The sequence below is a fragment of the Prosopis cineraria genome, unplaced genomic scaffold, assembly GCF_029017545.1.
Source record: "Prosopis cineraria cultivar Desert tree isolate PC_DT_omini unplaced genomic scaffold, ASM2901754v1 PC5, whole genome shotgun sequence".
In the NCBI taxonomy this organism is placed as follows: Eukaryota; Viridiplantae; Streptophyta; class Magnoliopsida; order Fabales; family Fabaceae; genus Prosopis; species Prosopis cineraria.
This window is the reverse complement of record NW_026555336.1, coordinates 29,203,842-29,222,232: the sequence shown is the minus strand read 5'-3', so window position 1 is coordinate 29,222,232 and position 18,391 is coordinate 29,203,842. Positions and strand designations below refer to the sequence as shown.

The following is an 18,391-nucleotide window of genomic DNA, read 5'->3' as shown; positions in this document are numbered from 1 at the left end:
ACATTTAAAGGATTTGATAGATTGATCACTGTTGCACTAAGATAACATTATGGCTATCTTTACTCTCGATTGATAACTTTGTAAGTATTTTTACTCCTTTATTAATCCATGTCAATAAAGACTGATAAGTGACATATATAATTAGCATTTAATGATTAAAATTAATAATTTAATTACTTTTATATTCAATTATATACGTTATAGATAGTTTTATTTTTTTTCTCACCTTAAAATATTGAGTGTTTTTGATTAATTATTTTATAAGTATATTTGTTCTTTTACCTTAAAATTTAATATAAGTGGGGTTTCGTGAATGCGGGTGCGGCTCGCCAAATAAGGGACCGTTTGGTCTTGCCGAATGATCATTGTCTTATTATTACACAAAACCAGCTTCCTTGTCCATCCTGCGCCTCTATAAGCCACCTTGCTGGTCAAACAATCAAGCTCACTCCATAATTCTTCGATCAGCCATGGCTTGTGCAAGCTTCGCCAAGCTCAATGCTTTGTCTTCCCAATGGATCGGCCAGAAGTCATTCTCTATTCGCCAAGGATCGTCGTCGTCGACTCGCAGGGTCTCCGTCTCGATCCGCGCCTCCGCTTATTCCGACGAACTTGTCCAAACCGCTGTTAGTTCTTGCTTTTCCGTCTGCTACTACATAAAATTCTGGCTTGATCATGCCCTTTTTTCTTCTGGGCTCTCTTTTTTCTGATCCTGGCTCAATCGTTGTCGTTGAATACATTTGTATATATTTGTCTGTGATTTTATTTAATTGTGTCTTTCTTCTGTATTGTAATCGTAGATAAATGAAGATGTTTCTTTCAAGAGTAACATACTAACATGCATTTCTTTCCTTCATTTGAAAGTTAAAAAATCGAGTCTTTCTCATTTTCTGTGGCATTTTGAGTTGAAACCTTATGTTAAGCTCCCGGCATATCCAAAAGAGGAAACCATTTCTTCGTGCATCCATTCCCCCTTTTAAAAATGCGTTCTCGTTTCTGTAACTGCTTTCTTAAAGTTATTGTTACTTGACTTGGTTGTAGAATGGAGGTTGACATCTATGTTATAGCTGGACCCACTTGATCAAAATAGTTGATTGAAGTCTGAACGTTTTTCAACTTTTTATTGTAGTCTACTAAATTCAATTTAATTTTTCTGTAAATGGTTATATGATTTTCCTTATTGATGCTGGTCATGTATTCTAAATAACATGGAGAGATTCTTTAATTCTCTTGGCAGATGGGTTGAAATCTTTATCTCTTTGAATGTAGATCATAGTCTAATTGTTATATTGTAACAACATTTGGAAATGTTCAACCACCATGAGTCACCTAAATTTAATTTCTTACTTCATGGCATAGAAATCTATTGCATCGCCTGGCCGCGGAATCCTTGCTATTGATGAGTCAAATGCAACATGTGGGAAGAGGTTAGCATCCATTGGATTGGACAATACTGAGGCCAACCGCCAGGCTTATAGACAACTTTTACTGACCACACCTGGCCTTGGAGAGTACATCTCTGGTGCCATTCTTTTTGAAGAAACCCTTTACCAGTCAACAACAGACGGAAAGAAGTTTGTGGATTGCCTTTGTGAGGAAAAGATTGTACCTGGCATCAAAGTTGACAAGGTCTGCTGTCCAAGAGTATCCTGGAATAAATCTTGTTGGAATATCTGTCATGGGAATTCTGTCTCATTGATTATGCAGCTTCGTATTCATATTTCTACTTTGTACTTTTAGGGTTTGGTCCCATTACCAGGATCAAACAATGAATCATGGTGCCAAGGTTTAGATGGATTGGCTTCAAGATCTTCTGAATACTACAAGCAGGGTGCAAGATTTGCAAAATGGTCAGTCATTCTTATTCCCTTTAACATCTAAGCGCCCTAAAGTTTGTAAACAGTCTTCAAAGTTTACAAGACTTAATTGGTGGTAGATCTTTCAAATATGAGTTCAAATCGTTGTTTCTTCTGTGATACACAGGAGGACAGTTGTTAGCATTCCATGCGGTCCTTCTGCATTAGCTGTTAAGGAAGCTGCATGGGGACTTGCACGTTATGCTGCTATCTCTCAGGTATTAATCCACCCATGAATATATTTTATAAGAATTAGCTTGTTATTACTCAAATGCACTTACTTAGTCCATTTAAATGGTCCCCTGGACCATTGCCCCTTGGAATGAGGGCTTCTCTTTCAGTTGAGACGAGTGGCAGTTTGTGGTGTACGAAAAGGGTACAGATTTTCGGCAGATATTCATTTTTTGCATAGGTTGTGTGAATTTGAAGTCATTCAAGATTTTGATGGAAACTATCATCTTTTATATAGTCTTACAAGCCTCTTTTAACTCTTGACACTAGTTACCTGCTACAAGGTTTTGCTGATATTCCAACCTACAATCTTAATTTGAGCAATGCAGTAGAAAGTAAGTTATAACATAACGAGGGGAAAAATACTATTTCAGTTTGTATAACATGTCGCTATATTACATTGTTGGACACTCTGTTTCATTGCAGGACAATGGCCTTGTTCCAATTGTAGAGCCTGAAATTCTTCTTGATGGGGACCACCCAATTGAGAGAACACTGGAGGTGGCAGAAAAGGTCTGGGCTGAGGTGTTCTATTACTTGGCTGAAAACAATGTTATTTTTGAAGGAATTTTGCTCAAACCAAGTATGGTGACACCTGGTGCTGAGCACAAGGAAAAGGCTTGTCCGGAGACCATTGCTAAGCATACACTCGCAATGCTTAAAAGAAGAGTCCCCCCTGCAGTTCCTGGAATCATGGTACAACTACTGAAGTTAATTTTAAGGAAAAGCAAAAATGATATACCATAATCTGTTCCTAAGATTATAGGAGTTCAGAATTTAAAGGTTGTTTTTTGGCCACTAGAATTCAAAGGTTTCAAATTCCGTGGATCATTGTGACAAGAAAATCATTATGAACACTGCTGTAACCCATTTTAACGTTAAGTGAAAGATTTAAACCATTGAAACTGTAAAGCAAAATCTTGAAATGTGTTCTGATTTTCTTTGCAGTTTCTGTCTGGTGGACAATCTGAAGTGGAGGCAACACTAAATCTTAATGCAATGAACCAAAGTCCCAACCCATGGCATGTCTCCTTCTCATATGCACGTGCACTTCAGAACACCGTGCTTAAGACATGGCAAGGGCGTCCTGAAAACGTGGAAGCTGCTCAGAAGGCTCTCCTGGTGCGTGCAAAAGCAAACTCCTTGGCTCAGCTTGGAAGATACTCTGCTGAGGGTGAAAGTGAGGAAGCCAAGAAAGGAATGTTTATTAAGGGCTATACTTACTAGAAGTTTAAGGTATACTGCACTTTTGGTCTCACTGCATCCTATCTGTCAATTATTTTTGCTCTACTATGTTAGCAGTAAATGCTAAAGAAACGTAGGTGTATTGTATTTTTGTACTGGGTTTTCCTTTTCCTTTTCCTTTTTTATTTCAACCTTTCTGGCAACTGAGTTGAATAAAATTTGTGAGGAGGCTTTTCCAGCTTTGCTGGTGTAATGGCCAATTGGCCATTGATGCTTATTTTAAATCAAAGGGATAAAAGGAAAGATTAGGAAGCAAGGTGCGTTGATTTTGTTATGCATAAAGTAATTGAACGAAGAGTTACACTCGAAGAGACTGAGCAATTTCATTTGATACACCGAAAAGTTTTCATCCCATTAAACGAAAATTCAGAGAAAATGTTGAAAAGTTCAACATACTAAAGAGGACTAATTGTTTGTGCGCGTGACTGCACCAATACAGGAAGGTATGTGGGGAAATTTAAAAATAGGTTATAATAGCTTATAAGATAACTAATTTTATGTTTATAATTGATTTTGACATACACAGGATATTTTTAAGTAAACCATGATTTTGGGTTAATAATTATTTGATTTTAGCATGCAATAGTGATGGAGGAAAATTGAAAAATAGGTTACAATAGCTTATAAGATAACCATAATTTTGGATTTATAATTGATTTTGACATGTATAGAAGTATTTGAATATTTTTTAAAAAATATATGCTTGTGTTAATAGTTATTTGATTTTAGCATGTAATAGTGATGAAAGGAAATTGAAAAATAAGTTATAATAGCTTATGAAATAACAATAATTTTGGGTTCATAGTTAATTTTGACATGTATAGAGATGTTTGGATTTAAAAAAAAAAATCATGATTTTGGGTTGATAATTAATTGATTTTAGCATGTAATAGATATGCTTAGATGTTTTTATAAAATTATTTTAATTTCATAATTGATTTTGGCATATAATAGAGTTATTTAGATATATTTTCACAAAATTATAGTTTTACTTAATTTTTAATTCTGATATTAAATTATGCTTAAAATTAATTTTATAAATCAATTCTGTGCGGTTGGGCTTGTTTGTTTCATCTTTTTTTTTTAAATGAAAAATTACTTATTTTTGGAAAAAAAAATTATTTCATGAGTTTTTTATGTATTTGTTTAAATTTTTTAAAATAATCATAATCTAGAAAAAGTAAATATATGATTAGTTTAAGAAGCCACTACTTTGAATAGTTTTTAAAAATAATCAAATGCGATGGAAGAGATAATGATTTAAAAATGTGAGATACACAAATATTATAAAATTTTAAAATAATTTAATAAAAATAATTTTTAAAAATAAAAATTAATAAAGATATCATAAAATTCAAATGGAACAAATTAATAATCATCTTTTTATTATTGAATTTTTTGATAATCAATTTTATCCGACAAATATCCAAATTTTTTTTACGTAAAAAAAGTTTAGGTGAGTTTAAGTTTAGGGAACTCATTTGAGTCAATACATGCTTTCAAGATTCAATAAACACTTATATTTACACATTACCCAACAATAACCTCATATCGACAATGGAATTTAATCATATGATCTTATAAGTTATGAGTTAAATCTTTATTAATTGGACTAATTTTATTGGTAGTATTTAAATTTATAATGGTGTATGATTTTTTTTTTTTTGCCATAACAAAGGAATTTTGAAGGTTTGTTCTCTAACATGAAAAGACATACTTTTCAATCTCAAACAGAGATGCTATTCGACCATTCAATAACTGACCTTGCAAGTTGTTTGATAAAGCTCTAACATGTGATCTTCGTTTCGATCCCCCGTCTTCTCATTCATGTAAAGTGGGAAGATCAGAATAACATTTTCCAGAATTTTCTCTTAAATTCAAACCCATAGCTGAAATAATAGATGTTCTTTATCCTACTCAAACTAGCATTTATCCTTCTTTTTCTATCCACACAAGTGGTCAAAAAGATGAAAGGTGGGCTCTTATATGTTAAATATGCTTGGCATATATGTAAATCCAATGCTAGTCGTTTATGCTTAGAAAAAGGGTAATTAAAGGCGCATTTGGTTTATCTTGGAGGGAATTAAATTTCGTTAGAATCTTAAACTCACCAAAATTCACATATATTCATGTTCTTTAAAAACTTTGTTGTTCATCCAACATAATTTCTATGAGAATAATCCCTCTCTAAAATCATTAACAAAATTAAAGATTTTGTTATAAGAGACTAGATTATCACATTTGATCATGTTTTTTATAGAAGCGAATGGATTGCTGATCTTCTTACTCATCAAGCATCTAAAGACAACTTTAATATTATTATCTACAACGGGCCCTCAAGATGCAAAGACCAAATAATTTTTAATATGACTTGACTTTTTGTTCCGACCCCACCTAGTGGGATAAAGGCTTGTTGTTGTTGTTGTTGACGACTTGACTTTTTGTTCTTTACTCAGTTTTTATGTGTCCCTATATTCAAAAAAACAAAGGCCTATTTGGTTTTGAAAATGACTTCTAGTTATAAGAGTTTACTTTGTCAAAATAAAAGTCCGTTTGTGGAATGAGAAGAACATTTTGCCATTGCAAATGTGATTTGGTTCAAATATATAGGAGTGTGTGTGTTAACACAGGTTGTCAAAATGAAAAAATTACTTTTCAAAAGTACTTCTAGCAGTTTCAAAAGTGGTAACAAAACAAACACTATAACAAGTTGTCAATTTATTTGTTTGGATTAAAGGGTATTTTTATTCCTTAATTATTATTTTTTTTAACATTTGATATCCTAAATTTAATTTATAATGTGATTTTCTTCTACAACATTTAAAGAGTACATTTGGCATTCTACTGATAAAAAAAAACCAATTTTGACTGTTAGTTTATTTAAAAAATTATCAAAAAATTATTAAAAAATTTCAGAAAATCACAAATAAATACCTTCTAAAAAGATTTCAAGATTTTTTATATTTTTAAATTAACTAATTTTCAACATTAACTTTTTTAAAAGCAAAATATCCCATGCACCTTTACAAATATTGAAAAAAAAAAACAAATGCATCAAAAATAACTTAACGATATCTTACTTCCCTGAAGGAATAATTGAGTGGCCAAAAAGTCTTTTGAATCTAATCATTTTGCCGCTCAAACTCATATATAAGCACCGTTAACACGCGAGATATTGCACATCTAAACCCCAAATGAAGACTTGGAACCACAAGAAGCCAAGATATATTGCTTTCCAATGTTCAGCGCCATGAATGTGATTTGTTAATTCTAAATTTTATACTCAATTTTTATTCTCAACCTTTGCCAGACTGTCATTTATTACAATTTCATCTTCCATTGAACCTTCCATTAGTCGAAAAACCAATCCTCTTCAATTTCCACCCGCGTTTCGTTCCGAAGGAGGGGTCAAAAAAAAACACAGAATTACAGACAAATCCTAGGAAAGGAATTTAATGACTAATAGACCCCTTTTCCATGCAAACATATAATATTTACACGTCATCATGTGACACATTGTACCAGTTATAATTAAATGCCTTATCTAGGACTTTACTGTAATTCTACCAAAAACAGAAGGCCTTCTATATTCATATAGACACTGGCTTTGAAGATACCAAAAATCAGAAACTATACAAAGAACCTTGAAGATCAAGAAGATGCAGGAACCCAAGAAGCAACATTAATCCCACATCCCTATGAATGCTATGAACTACATCTTCCATTCGTCAGATTCCACCAGAAACCAGCTATTTTCTCACTGAAGAAGCTGAACATGCAAATGCATCATCCACTCAAAAGCTTTAGCTGGTTGTCTCTTGCTTCACTTTTCCTGATGATCCATATTTTATCTTGATCAAGAGTAAATATCCTCCAACTCCCAGTTAATTCAGCTCATATTGTGCCTTGACAGGATATAGTTGTCAACAGATTCAAATTCGCTCAAACCTCCAGGTTTATACTGATGTAACAATGCCACCAAATCATTCGTTCCCTTCGTCTGGTTGAGTGTTTTAGGAACAGTTACAATTCAAGCCTCAATTCAGGTTCACCGTTACCTTCCTAGCTGTTATAGATGATTGCTTAATTATGATCCTTCTTGCTTTTCTTCAGCAACATCGATACATGATTGATGCACTCATTACCTGTCTGCCTTGATCCAACCAGCCACTGAAGAGCCTCAGCTGCAGCATCCTTTTCTGCACTCTTCTTATTGTTGCAAGGTTGACCCAATATACGCATTCCATTAAACTCGACTGTAGCTTGAAATTGATTGTTCTTCAATTGCATAGTCTTGTACGTGGGAGCAGCATATCCTGCCCTTGTAAGCAATGTTTGAAGCTGACTTTTAGAATTATCACCCCCAGGTCCACTTTCAGTCCTTGAACCCAATGCTGGTTGTAAGGGCACTAAAGACAGCTTTGACGGTTTCAAGACCTGATGATTGAATACAAATCTGCCTTCGCAATGATCCTCCGAAATCAGCAACCGCACAGCAGAAAGGAGCTCGTGAAATGAGTGTATGTCCATCCTTGGACACAGTAGCTGCCATGTCCCAGAGTGTAAATTTTTTTTTTTTTGGAAGTAACTTTTACTTTTATTACCGCTTATTGGTCCTAAAAAGACTACCAGAACAAAATGCTGCCACATGTACATTAAATATGTTCCAGAAGTTTTGCACCAACCTTGATTTGAATTAAACCATCAAGTTCTCTCCTTATAATCTGGTACATGTCAGCAACAGCAGGTCTCATGAAGAACTCTAAATATCCTCCTAACATTTTTAAGTGCCCATCCTGAGAGAAGAAAGATGGTACTCAAGTGTAAACAAAATTTTAAAATAGCCATATAGGAAGATGAACATTTTATAGTGTAAACATGAGGACTAAATAATATTCCACAAACATAGAAACTTACAGTTTCTTCCTTCAAGATGCCTCCACCAAAAAGAAGCAACACTGAATCAGACACAGCAGTTGAATCACGGAGGAAAACTGAGTTCACTTTAATTTTCTCATTAAAAACTAGCCATGGATACGGAATTTTGCTTTCCCGAGCATTTACTGAGTTCTAGGCAGATGGGATGAATGTAAAGTTGAAAAGGAGAGGCAAAAGTCAAAAGAAAACACTAAAACCTCTATAAAGTATGCCATAATTATAACAAGCAGGGAATGATAAATTATAAAACTTGAATGAAGGAACTTACTGAATATAGTAGTACTTGACCATCCTCCATTGTTTTCAGCGAAAACGACTTCTCATTATGCTACAGATGAAATTAAATGGTAACCTTTTAATAGGTCTTCAAACATAAGTTTCTACTAGATGTCCAATACAAAAACAGAATTTTTGGCTTTAAGCAGAAAACTATTTCTCTGAGGCTTGGAGAAGACTCTGTATAATAAACATAAACTAGTCACACAATCAAACTAAGACATACCATAACAGAGCAAATTCCGGGATATAGGCCATAACAAATAACTGCTCGGATAAGATGCACATCATGGCTCCATGCGTTGCAGCTGGTCATGTTGCTATCAACTAATCCAACATCCTTAAGCAGGGAGAAAAACTCCTGGCGAAGAGCATCAATAGCTTTCATTGATTGTGCTGAAAGAAAATTTTTCCAGCAGTATTCATACTCAGCAAGGTCCATTTCAGCATCTTTCCAGCCCTCATAAGCCTTAACAAGAGTAAGGTGATCGCTATAATGACAGGAAAATTGAGATTTTGCGGCCTCTGCAAGCTGCAATCAAGACATTTGACATGTCAATCAATTTCAGTTCATAATGATAACATCAAACAATAAGTTGCAAAATAAAAATACCACAATATATTTTACTTAAATGCTCATATCCATATAACAATCATAACGTATTTAACTGGAACGGTATTCCATCTAATCATTTTTTCCATTCAGAAAGTATCAGAAAAGCAACGTGCCATAAAAAGCATCTTATACCATTGCTATCAAGTTCTCCAATAAAAATATGACGTACACAAAATTCTGTGAGAATCAATCATTTAATGATGAGCCAGAAATACCATGCAGTTACGTTCTTATGGGTGAACTTTATAACAAAGATGTAAAAAACTGTGCCTAAATTTTTCTCCTTTTGGTAATGAAACTTTCATCCAAAAGAAAAGAACCAAAAAAACAAAAAAAGGTAATGGAACCTTCTACCAAAATATAAATACACTAAGAAGTACTTTGGAAAATTTTGGGGAAAAAAAGGAGTGTAAATTGCCTATATTAGAGCTATACAAAATATACATGAGGGGAAACAACCGGTATAAGAACGTTCGAAGTGAAATAGAGAACTTTCCTACATGGATTAAACCACATCAAGAATCATCTTTGAGTTTTTATTTATTTAACCTGGTTCTAGATGTTGACTAAGTATGCTCAAAAGAAAATCCCCAAACGCACGCTTTTTACAGATGATATAATTCTTATTACGGAAACAAGAGAGAAGATTCACTACAAACTTGAATTATGAAGAAGAACCTTGGAGTTGAAGGATTTCAACCTGAGTAGGAGTAAGACAGTCATTGTAATTTTGGAGAAACGCTAAAGGAGTTACTTGTAATTGAAAAATACCCAATAAACTTAAAAGAAAATTTTATCAAATTGATATAAGACTACTTATATTATAAAGTAGTGAATGATAGACTTTAAAGGGGCAGCAAGAACATAAAATTAAAGTAGCAAAGATGAAAATGTTTGAGATGGATGTGTAGACATATATGAAAAAATAAAATCCAAAATAAGCATAGACGAGAAAAAGCAAGCGTAGCATCTACTGAGGGAAAAATGATAGAAAATTATTTGAGATTATTTTGATATGTACAGAGAAGGTTGTGAAAGGCACCAATAAAAAGAGTGAAACGGATAATCTTGAGCCCTCTTAAGACGGGTAGAGGAAGACCAATAGAAATTATTGAATGAACTTCTTAATTAACAATATTCCAAAAAATTTAGTTGATGATAAAGCACAATGACGTCATGCAATCTATACAGCGAACCCCATCTAATGAGATAAGGCTTCTTCTTATTATTTACACTAAAAAGAAAAAAAAGTAATGGAACCCAGTGGAGTTTTGTTAGCAAATGTATAAATAATGACAAGGTGGCAGCAGCACAAGCCTTCCAAGTAAGATGAAATATATACATAAGAGGGAAGCGCTGGAGTGCGGACCACAAACTCAAACAGTAAAGAGAAGAATGGTATAACAACAACAAAAAAGAAATAAACAAATAAAAAAAGAGAGAAAAATGATACAAACAGAAACATGAAATATAATCACAATGCAAAATGATAGAGAATAAAAAAGCACATGTGATGGAGACTTTATAACATAAGATACCAAGTCTCACATTGAGTAGTATGGGATGCTCAACAGAGTATTTACTATTTAAGTGGGTTGGTTCTTTAGCTTTTGAGGTAAGGTTTCTCATCCTACTTAAATACCCATCACTTGGCATTAGAACCTCGTTGTTGGCAGTTCCGAAGAAAGCTACCCATGGAGGGTTTTAATCAATAGATGCCCAAGTTAAGTTTCATAGAATGCAGCTGCCAGAACATCGGCTTTCCATGGGAGGCCAATTGATGGAGACTTGTTAGTATAAGACACCAAATCTCACATTGAGTAGTATGTAATGCTTACTAAGATATTTAAATAGATTGGTTCTCCCATCTAAACAACTAGCTTCCAGAGTAAGGCTCCCTACCCCACTTAAGTTCCCCATGAATATGTTGTTACTTCTCATTGTTTTCCACTCCGCACATATATTTCCTACATACATACATTCACACACAACTAAAAGAAAAGAACTGAGCAAAGAAGATTTTAAGACATTTTGAGTTTTATGGCAATTGAATTTGGTGTCTCAACAATTGAAAATAAAAAAAAGCCAAAATATTAGCTACGATGCATGATCATGAAAAATAGAGAGGAACTGAGGAACTGAAAAGGACAAAGTAAATTTCGATTGACCTTTCACAAAAAAGATTAGCTTTGGAATAATCACACCATCGTCTGAACCAAGATCAACTTACATCTTTTTTATCTAATGGTGTTAGAAAAGGATCTCTCACACTGAGGCCAGCAGCAATAGTTAACACGGGATCTAGACAATTGAAGATAGCACCTAATATTAGCATCTTGCCAAGTTTCGGTTCCATTGGAAGCATCGTCAAGTACCGGCCTGTCAAGGAAAGACCAAGTACTAGGCTCACACATTTTACAACAACTATATAAAAGCTGGAATTTCATCATTTGTAAGTGATCAACCTACCAAGATCAGTAAGATTTTCATTCTCATCCAAAGCCCCAATTACCTTCAAATATTCAATTGCATTTTGTACCTACGAATATATAATGATTTAATCAGAGTTTGACACGCAAATTTATATACAAATAATTTACAATAGAATAAAGAAAGACAAATTTATATACAACTAAAATACAAATAATTTATATACAAATTTTATATACAAATAATTGAATAAAGAAAGACATAAGTGAAATGTTGAAGCTAAAAATGTAACACTAAATGACAATCTACAAATTCATCCTTACGGCTAGTAACTCAGGAGATTGCAAAGCTCTAGACAAGAACTCAGATATACTTCCAAGTCTCAAACTTTTGATTTGTAAACAGAGAGATTGCAGAGGTGTCCTCAGAATTTCTGGCAACTGATACTCTGCAAAAGTATCATATACACATCTAGGATAGAGATGGAAACATTCTCCAGGTTGAACACGACCAGCTCTTCCTCTTCTCTAGAAAAATAAATTCAGGGGAAGAACCAACATATCAGAATCAAAGTTAAAGATCAAAAGGTTTCACAGCTTGTATTTAGGATGATGATTCACAGATAAGCATGCGTATAAATACTTTTATTAGGCCTTAAACAATAAAAGTTAATTTATAATAGAATAATCTGAAGCATACAAGGTACTATATTACCTTCAAAAAATTATCAATTTACAGTATATCGTCAATGAAACTTGAATATTGCCTCATATGTCTACATGATTCAATATTTTCATTCATGCCCAGGCTCTTGGTGAGGATGATTGATAAATGTAATGTGTCTCAAACTCCATTCAGTATATTCTGATGTGTATAGATTCCAGTTTACTGGTAGGACTATCAGCCACTCTTCTGCCAATGCTAACTTCTAGAATATAAAAGGGTTCGAGAGTAAATCTAGCATAGAATTGCAGAACTTATTTCATGCAAATATTGATATACACAGATCCAGAAAATTGGCAAATATATCCTAAAACTGAGTACAATGTCAATAGTCCAGCATTCACTGCATTGAGCCTGCTCAACTGTTAAAATTTGAGATGGAAGTTTGGATGTGATGGAGCGTAAGTGTTTCTGATTGAATTGAATGCATTATAAATATTGATTACCAACCATCAGATACATAATAAACTAGAAAATACACTTACTTGTTGAGCTGAAACCCTAGAGATCCAGGTGGGAAGCAAACAAGGTGTATTATTCAGCGCATCATATGATGTTTCTTTTGCCTTTCCACAGTCAATAACAAATACAACGTCATTTATTGTAATACTTGTTTCAGCAATATTGGTTGCTAGCACTATTTTCCTTACTCCATCTTCAGGCTCTTGAAAAATTAAGCTCTGCATATCAAAGAAGAAAAAAAAATCTAAGTATTATCAAATAAACAAGAAAGCAAAGCAAATGTTCCTTCAATGCCAGACAATAAAATCTTTCCAAAAAGAATTCAAACAGTGTGTGGCTTTGGGAACTTATAGTGAAATCTTTTAGTGGCATAAAGTTCCAACAAGAAATTGCTGCAGCAAACGGAGTTTTGGCTGGGGAAGGGGGGCTAATTGCAGACAAAATCGAATACAGCTAACTTAATCATCTTCAAAGCAAGGAATCATCAACAGGCACAACACTACCTGCTCTGAACTGGCCATTGATCCATGGCAAGTAAGCAACAAGACTCGACTTGGATCTCCTAATACAGGATTTGCTAGAAGCTTATCTTTGAGAGAGCTTATATCCTCCCATCCAGTCATAAAAACCAAAACAGCTCCAGGCCTTTCATTCTCACATACATTGCACAAGATATATTCTATGAGGTTAAAACCAATACAGTCAGGATTCCAACATGACAAAGATTCCCGTGTCTGTGGGCTGTAATCCTGAAAATCAGCAGCTCTTACTGCATCCTGGTAAAATTTTTCCAAAAGTTAATTAAAATAAAAAGATGCTGAAATTGATGTGCTCGAATCTGAAATTCTTGAATACCTCTACAGCAGAAGCAATTTGGCTTTTTCTTTTTCTTGGGGTCTGTTTGTTCAATTTCCACATCCGTTCTTGACCATAATCATCAATTTGATTGGAAGGGGTTAATCTGTAGCCCGTCATCTCCAGAATGTTCTCTAAGAAATAAGTTCTAACAGGGTATGTAAAGCCCTAAGAAAAGGGGTGAAAAAAAAAGGGGAGGGACAAGTTTCAGCTCTTGGAATCAAATTGCTAATCCTTAGAAACATCCAAATATAAAAGGACACATCTATAATCCCAAGCTCTCACTGCCATCCCCCTAACTTCTTTTCCCTCACCCGATAAAGAAAAATAAGGAAAACTAGAGTAACTTCCAGCATTATCGATATTAAAACAAAAGGCAGAAACTACTTGGAATTAACTACATAAAATCTTGAGCCATTTCATTCCAATTGTAATGACACTACCTGCTTCCATATCTCATCTGAATGTTTCAGAATGCAGGAAGTGACTAGAGAATTTAATCAACTCCTCCATTCAAGTCTCATGTTTTGTCAAATTATTAATATTTCTCCCTGATCCTGGAACAACAAAAAATATGATTATTCAACATCTAGTTGATGTGATGTACCGGAATATTTATAACTGGAGCTCCACCAAAGTAAGAGGAGAAGAGCTCTGCATCAAGGGTGGCACTCATCAAGACTAATCTCAGTTCTGGTCTGCGGGGAAGGAGATCTTTAAGAACAATGAGGAGAAAATCTGACACCAAAATTAAGAATGTGAACATATGCCTTTTTAAGTTCAGAAGTCAGAAACCAAAAACTCAGTCAAGTTCAGGATTCTACCTTCATTCATCCCGCGCTCATGAATTTCATCCACAATAACATGCGTCATACCTTTCAAGTTTCTATCAGCTAGCAACTTTCTTAATAAAATGCCTGTGGTGCAAAACAGAAGATGGGTATTCCTCCCTTTCATTCCCTCCAAGCGAACTTTATATCCAACCTGAGGAAGAAAGCCAACAAGAGAGAGACATTAAATTCCACCCCTCCCCCAAAAAAAAAAGAAAAAAAAATTCCAATCATAATTATAAATTATAAATAACTAAAAATGCAAATGGTTGAACAGTAAATAGCATTCAACATTTAATGTCAACGGCAGAGGAACTCACAGATTCACCCAATTTCTCTCCTCTCTCAAAGGCAACTCTTTCAGAAACAGACATGGCTGAAATGCGTCTTGGCTGTGTGCATATAACATTACAGAGAGCTCCACGGACAGAATCTATCTCAGATTCTAAAATGAATTGAGGAATTTGTGTTGTCTTGCCACAACCTGTTTCACCTGAGATGATGACAACCTGCAAATTATGACAAAAAAAACGAACAAATGAATTTTGACATTTCAAACTAAAGAAAAAAAACATTAAACTAAGATTAAGCACTGCTTTTAAATCATATAACTACAAGAAACCAGCAAACATGAATCAGAGTATTGGGCCGTGAAAAAACAAATAATAATAATAATAACATCACATGGCTTAGACATCCATCAAAACATAACCATGCTGCATTGGAGAATTGTCAAAATTGGTTAGTGAAGAAATGATTATTATTACAATGCAGCCCATTGCAACAGCATGAGAGTATTAATGGTGAGACAGGGCATGGGTGTCCAAAATGTCCATATCACGCATATTATATACTAAAACTAATAAAATACAGAATTTAGTTGTCTCTCATGTTAATTCATGCATTTCCAAACCAGAGCCAGAGTTAAGACAGTATTACAAGGGGGTCACTCACTAGTGATTGAACAACAACAAAACAAATTACTCAACAAACCTGATTACTTGATATAGCTGACAATATTGCTTCCTTCTCTTTATATGCAGGGAGACTTCTACGAAACTCCAGCATTGTCCTTCCTTCTGGAGATTCCTGAAATTAAAACATAATGTGAAGAACACTCAAGACTTTTATTTCCTTTCTTTTGAACGGCATTTTTATCATTGGCTATGCCAATTCAACTATATACAAACAAATAAAAGAGCCTCCAAAAACTATTATCTACAAGCTTGTGTACAGAAATTCCGATAACAACATTTAACAAGAGCAGACAGATCAGTAACATCTTAAAATCACCATAAACTAGTGCCAAGATTAAAGATAAAAGACTGAAAAGACAATGTAAATCACCAAATTAAAATTTGAAAAATTTCTGACGATAGCCTAGACTCTGTATTATAAAGCTAAAAAGGCATTATAATAATAATATATGCACAAAATCAATATCACAAAAAGGAAAATATATATTCTGTTACATTTTCAGGGAAGATAACCTGCCAATTTGTTTGTTGATCACGCATTTGTAAACTTCTTCTCCGGAGAATTTTCTCTACAACTGCCCTACTGGAAGCTTGAAGATCAGGTTGCTCAAAGAGCCCTTCATCGGTACCAAAATTACCACTACTTCTTGATCTCACAGATGACAAATCTGAAAAGCTTTCCTTCATCCCAGACTTTTTGGATAGATATTGTTTGAGATATGCATCAACTCTTTTCAACACATTAAGAGGCACACTCACCTGCCAATTCGTGAAAGCCTTACTTACAAGTCTCCAGTGAAGGAACAACTATAGAGAGAAGATGAAGTAACTTTTGTTTTTATATGATGGCAGTATTTAGACAAACATGAAAGTGGAAGCAGATCATAGAAAACAATAAATATACCTCCCTCTGTGGTCTTCGATCATCCAAATCATATCTGTAATTTGGCAGTGGGACCTTACTGAAGACAACAACTTTTGAATACATATGACTGCAATAAATAAATGCTATTAAGATTCCCACATTAAATAACACACTTATGGAACAAACATTAATATAGTCAGAAGACGAAGAAATCGAGAAATTAAAATGATACCTATACAATCCCATTCTGGTTGCCAAGGCTGCTAGTTGCTCAAAATCACGTCTATCTTTTTTCTCCCTTGAGATCAACTCTTGTCTACTCTTGTCATTTAAAAGCATGATAAATTTCTGCTTCCACTCATCAGTGTTATCATTGGGTGAAGCACTCTGAAAATCAAAATATAGCAGGAAATAAACGTCTTTGACATTTTAAACCACAAACTACCCCAACCCCCTCTCCCCAAGCTACTGGTTGGACTGCCTAAGGCAACAAAAAAGTGACAGCTTCAAATTTACCAGCACTAAGGAAAACTTCAGATATATTAATACCTAACTAGAAAAGAAACACAAAAGCTAGAAGAAAGTGAGCTTCAATCAATTAGCAAAATGCCCATCAATGTAACAAAGAGTAAAACATGGAACTCCGGTAAAAGTCATCTCCATTGCTATATCCACAACCACAATATCAACCAATAGGGGCATCATCAAGAAACAACAAAGTTAAATGAAGCATTTCATGACAGGAGTAATGCCAAATCCAACAACATATGAAAGAACTGAGAGGCATAAGCACCAATCTAGTGCAACATTCTCTAGATTTCTGGCGGCCGACTTCATATGATCAGGACTACCATTTTACGTTTTACTCTTCACCCAACAGGAAAACACATTATGAATTATCCACTCATCCCATTCATCGTCACATTTAGTGATGGACTGATGGTGGTTCCCCAATAGAAAAAAACTGAGTTGAGACCAAAACACCATAAAGCAGCTTACAATTCCAAATGCCACTGTCCACTAGCATCTCCATTAGAAACAAATCAACTCAACAACTAGCACACGGATATAAAAGGAAACCGGAGTTAACCCAGCAAAATAAAAAAGGAGGCAATTATCCAATCCAATACCCAAACTAATCACTTAAGTAATCTCACCGGTTGTGAAGACGTCTCCAATTCACGATCCGATCCTTCCTCGGAAATCCCATCATCATAAGCAGAAACACAGCGCGAATTCAACTTACATGGAGCTTGTTCCTGCAACTTGGTCTGCGAGTGAGGCAGAGTAGCAGTGGCACTAGCATTGATGCCTATAGGGTTTATAACTGCCCCTTCGGATCCATGGAGCTTGAAGTCCACCGGAGCAGACGAGATGTAACCGGCGGAGGTGACGACAGAGCGCAGACGTTGGTGAGGAGGAATGTAAACGGAGCCGTAGGAGGATGGCGGAGGCCGATCCTTCATCATGAGGACCGGACGACGATTTCTGTGTATGAGGGTTCCGATGTTCCCCCGAGTGAAAGATGAGTGCAGAGAAGGAGAATTAGACGAGATCATGCAAGTTAGTACGACGCCGTTTCAGGAGTATCAACGGGGTTGCAGGCTGCAGATGCAGTTGTATCAGGCTACTGTCAACAGTTGCAAGTCTCCCGACGAGGAGAGGACCACGGGGTTAACGTTATGGCTCACTCTCCAGTCTAGGCTGATATTCCTATTGTAGTATCGCGCGCCTGTGCAATATGATTGGATTCACCGATTCTCCAATCTCCGGAGACCCGCCAGATTTTTTGAATAATAATATCATGGGAGAATTTCATTTAGCCATCAACTTATTGTTAGGTAAAGGTGCAAACTTGGTTCTAAATTATTTTTTTAAAAGTATTTAATAACTTAAATTATGAGAAGGTGTAAAATAAATTTTGAATTTTAAAAAGTGGAGCATCCAATGTCTCCCATTAACCTTGACTGGACGGACGTTAGTTTTCCCTATGGTACATGGCCTCTCTCTTCTCTCTCTCATGTTCTTTTCTTCTGCTACTCATCCTTCATAACCGTTTACCTCCTCCCTCTTCCATCTGTCAACAT

The 18,391-nt window shown here is 34.9% G+C and overlaps 2 protein-coding genes across 4 annotated transcripts; one reads left to right on the top strand and one right to left on the bottom strand.

Annotated features, from left to right (window-relative positions):
• The first annotated feature begins 366 nt into the window (after positions 1 to 366).
• On the top strand, positions 367 to 3,510 carry LOC129311368 (fructose-bisphosphate aldolase 3, chloroplastic). The gene is made up of 6 exons (XM_054953646.1): positions 367 to 626; positions 1,360 to 1,629; positions 1,741 to 1,850; positions 1,984 to 2,074; positions 2,514 to 2,783; positions 3,036 to 3,510. Exons 1-6 carry the CDS (start codon positions 471 to 473, stop codon positions 3,312 to 3,314), a joined length of 1,176 nt encoding a protein of 391 aa, XP_054809621.1. The 5' UTR covers positions 367 to 470; the 3' UTR covers positions 3,315 to 3,510.
• A 3,262-nt stretch (positions 3,511 to 6,772) lies between these two features.
• LOC129311277 (DExH-box ATP-dependent RNA helicase DExH5, mitochondrial) lies at positions 6,773 to 18,066 on the bottom strand. 3 transcript variants are annotated; one of them, XM_054953473.1, is made up of 19 exons: positions 17,462 to 18,066; positions 16,537 to 16,691; positions 16,344 to 16,431; positions 15,935 to 16,198; positions 15,456 to 15,551; positions 14,783 to 14,971; positions 14,457 to 14,616; positions 14,240 to 14,370; positions 13,633 to 13,800; positions 13,281 to 13,553; positions 12,801 to 12,995; positions 11,916 to 12,119; positions 11,632 to 11,701; positions 11,393 to 11,463; positions 8,773 to 9,078; positions 8,539 to 8,598; positions 8,250 to 8,402; positions 8,018 to 8,128; positions 6,773 to 7,877 (listed from the first exon to the last, which is right to left on the bottom strand). In XM_054953473.1, exons 1-19 carry the CDS (start codon positions 17,861 to 17,863, stop codon positions 7,416 to 7,418), a joined length of 3,558 nt encoding a protein of 1,185 aa, XP_054809448.1. In that variant the 5' UTR covers positions 17,864 to 18,066; the 3' UTR covers positions 6,773 to 7,415. The 3 variants fall into 3 exon arrangements, with proteins under 3 accessions (XP_054809448.1, XP_054809446.1, XP_054809447.1); XM_054953471.1 differs by having other exon boundaries at positions 11,393 to 11,541; positions 17,462 to 18,065; XM_054953472.1 differs by having other exon boundaries at positions 11,393 to 11,541; positions 15,953 to 16,198; positions 17,462 to 18,064.
• Positions 18,067 to 18,391: the final 325 nt, after the last annotated feature.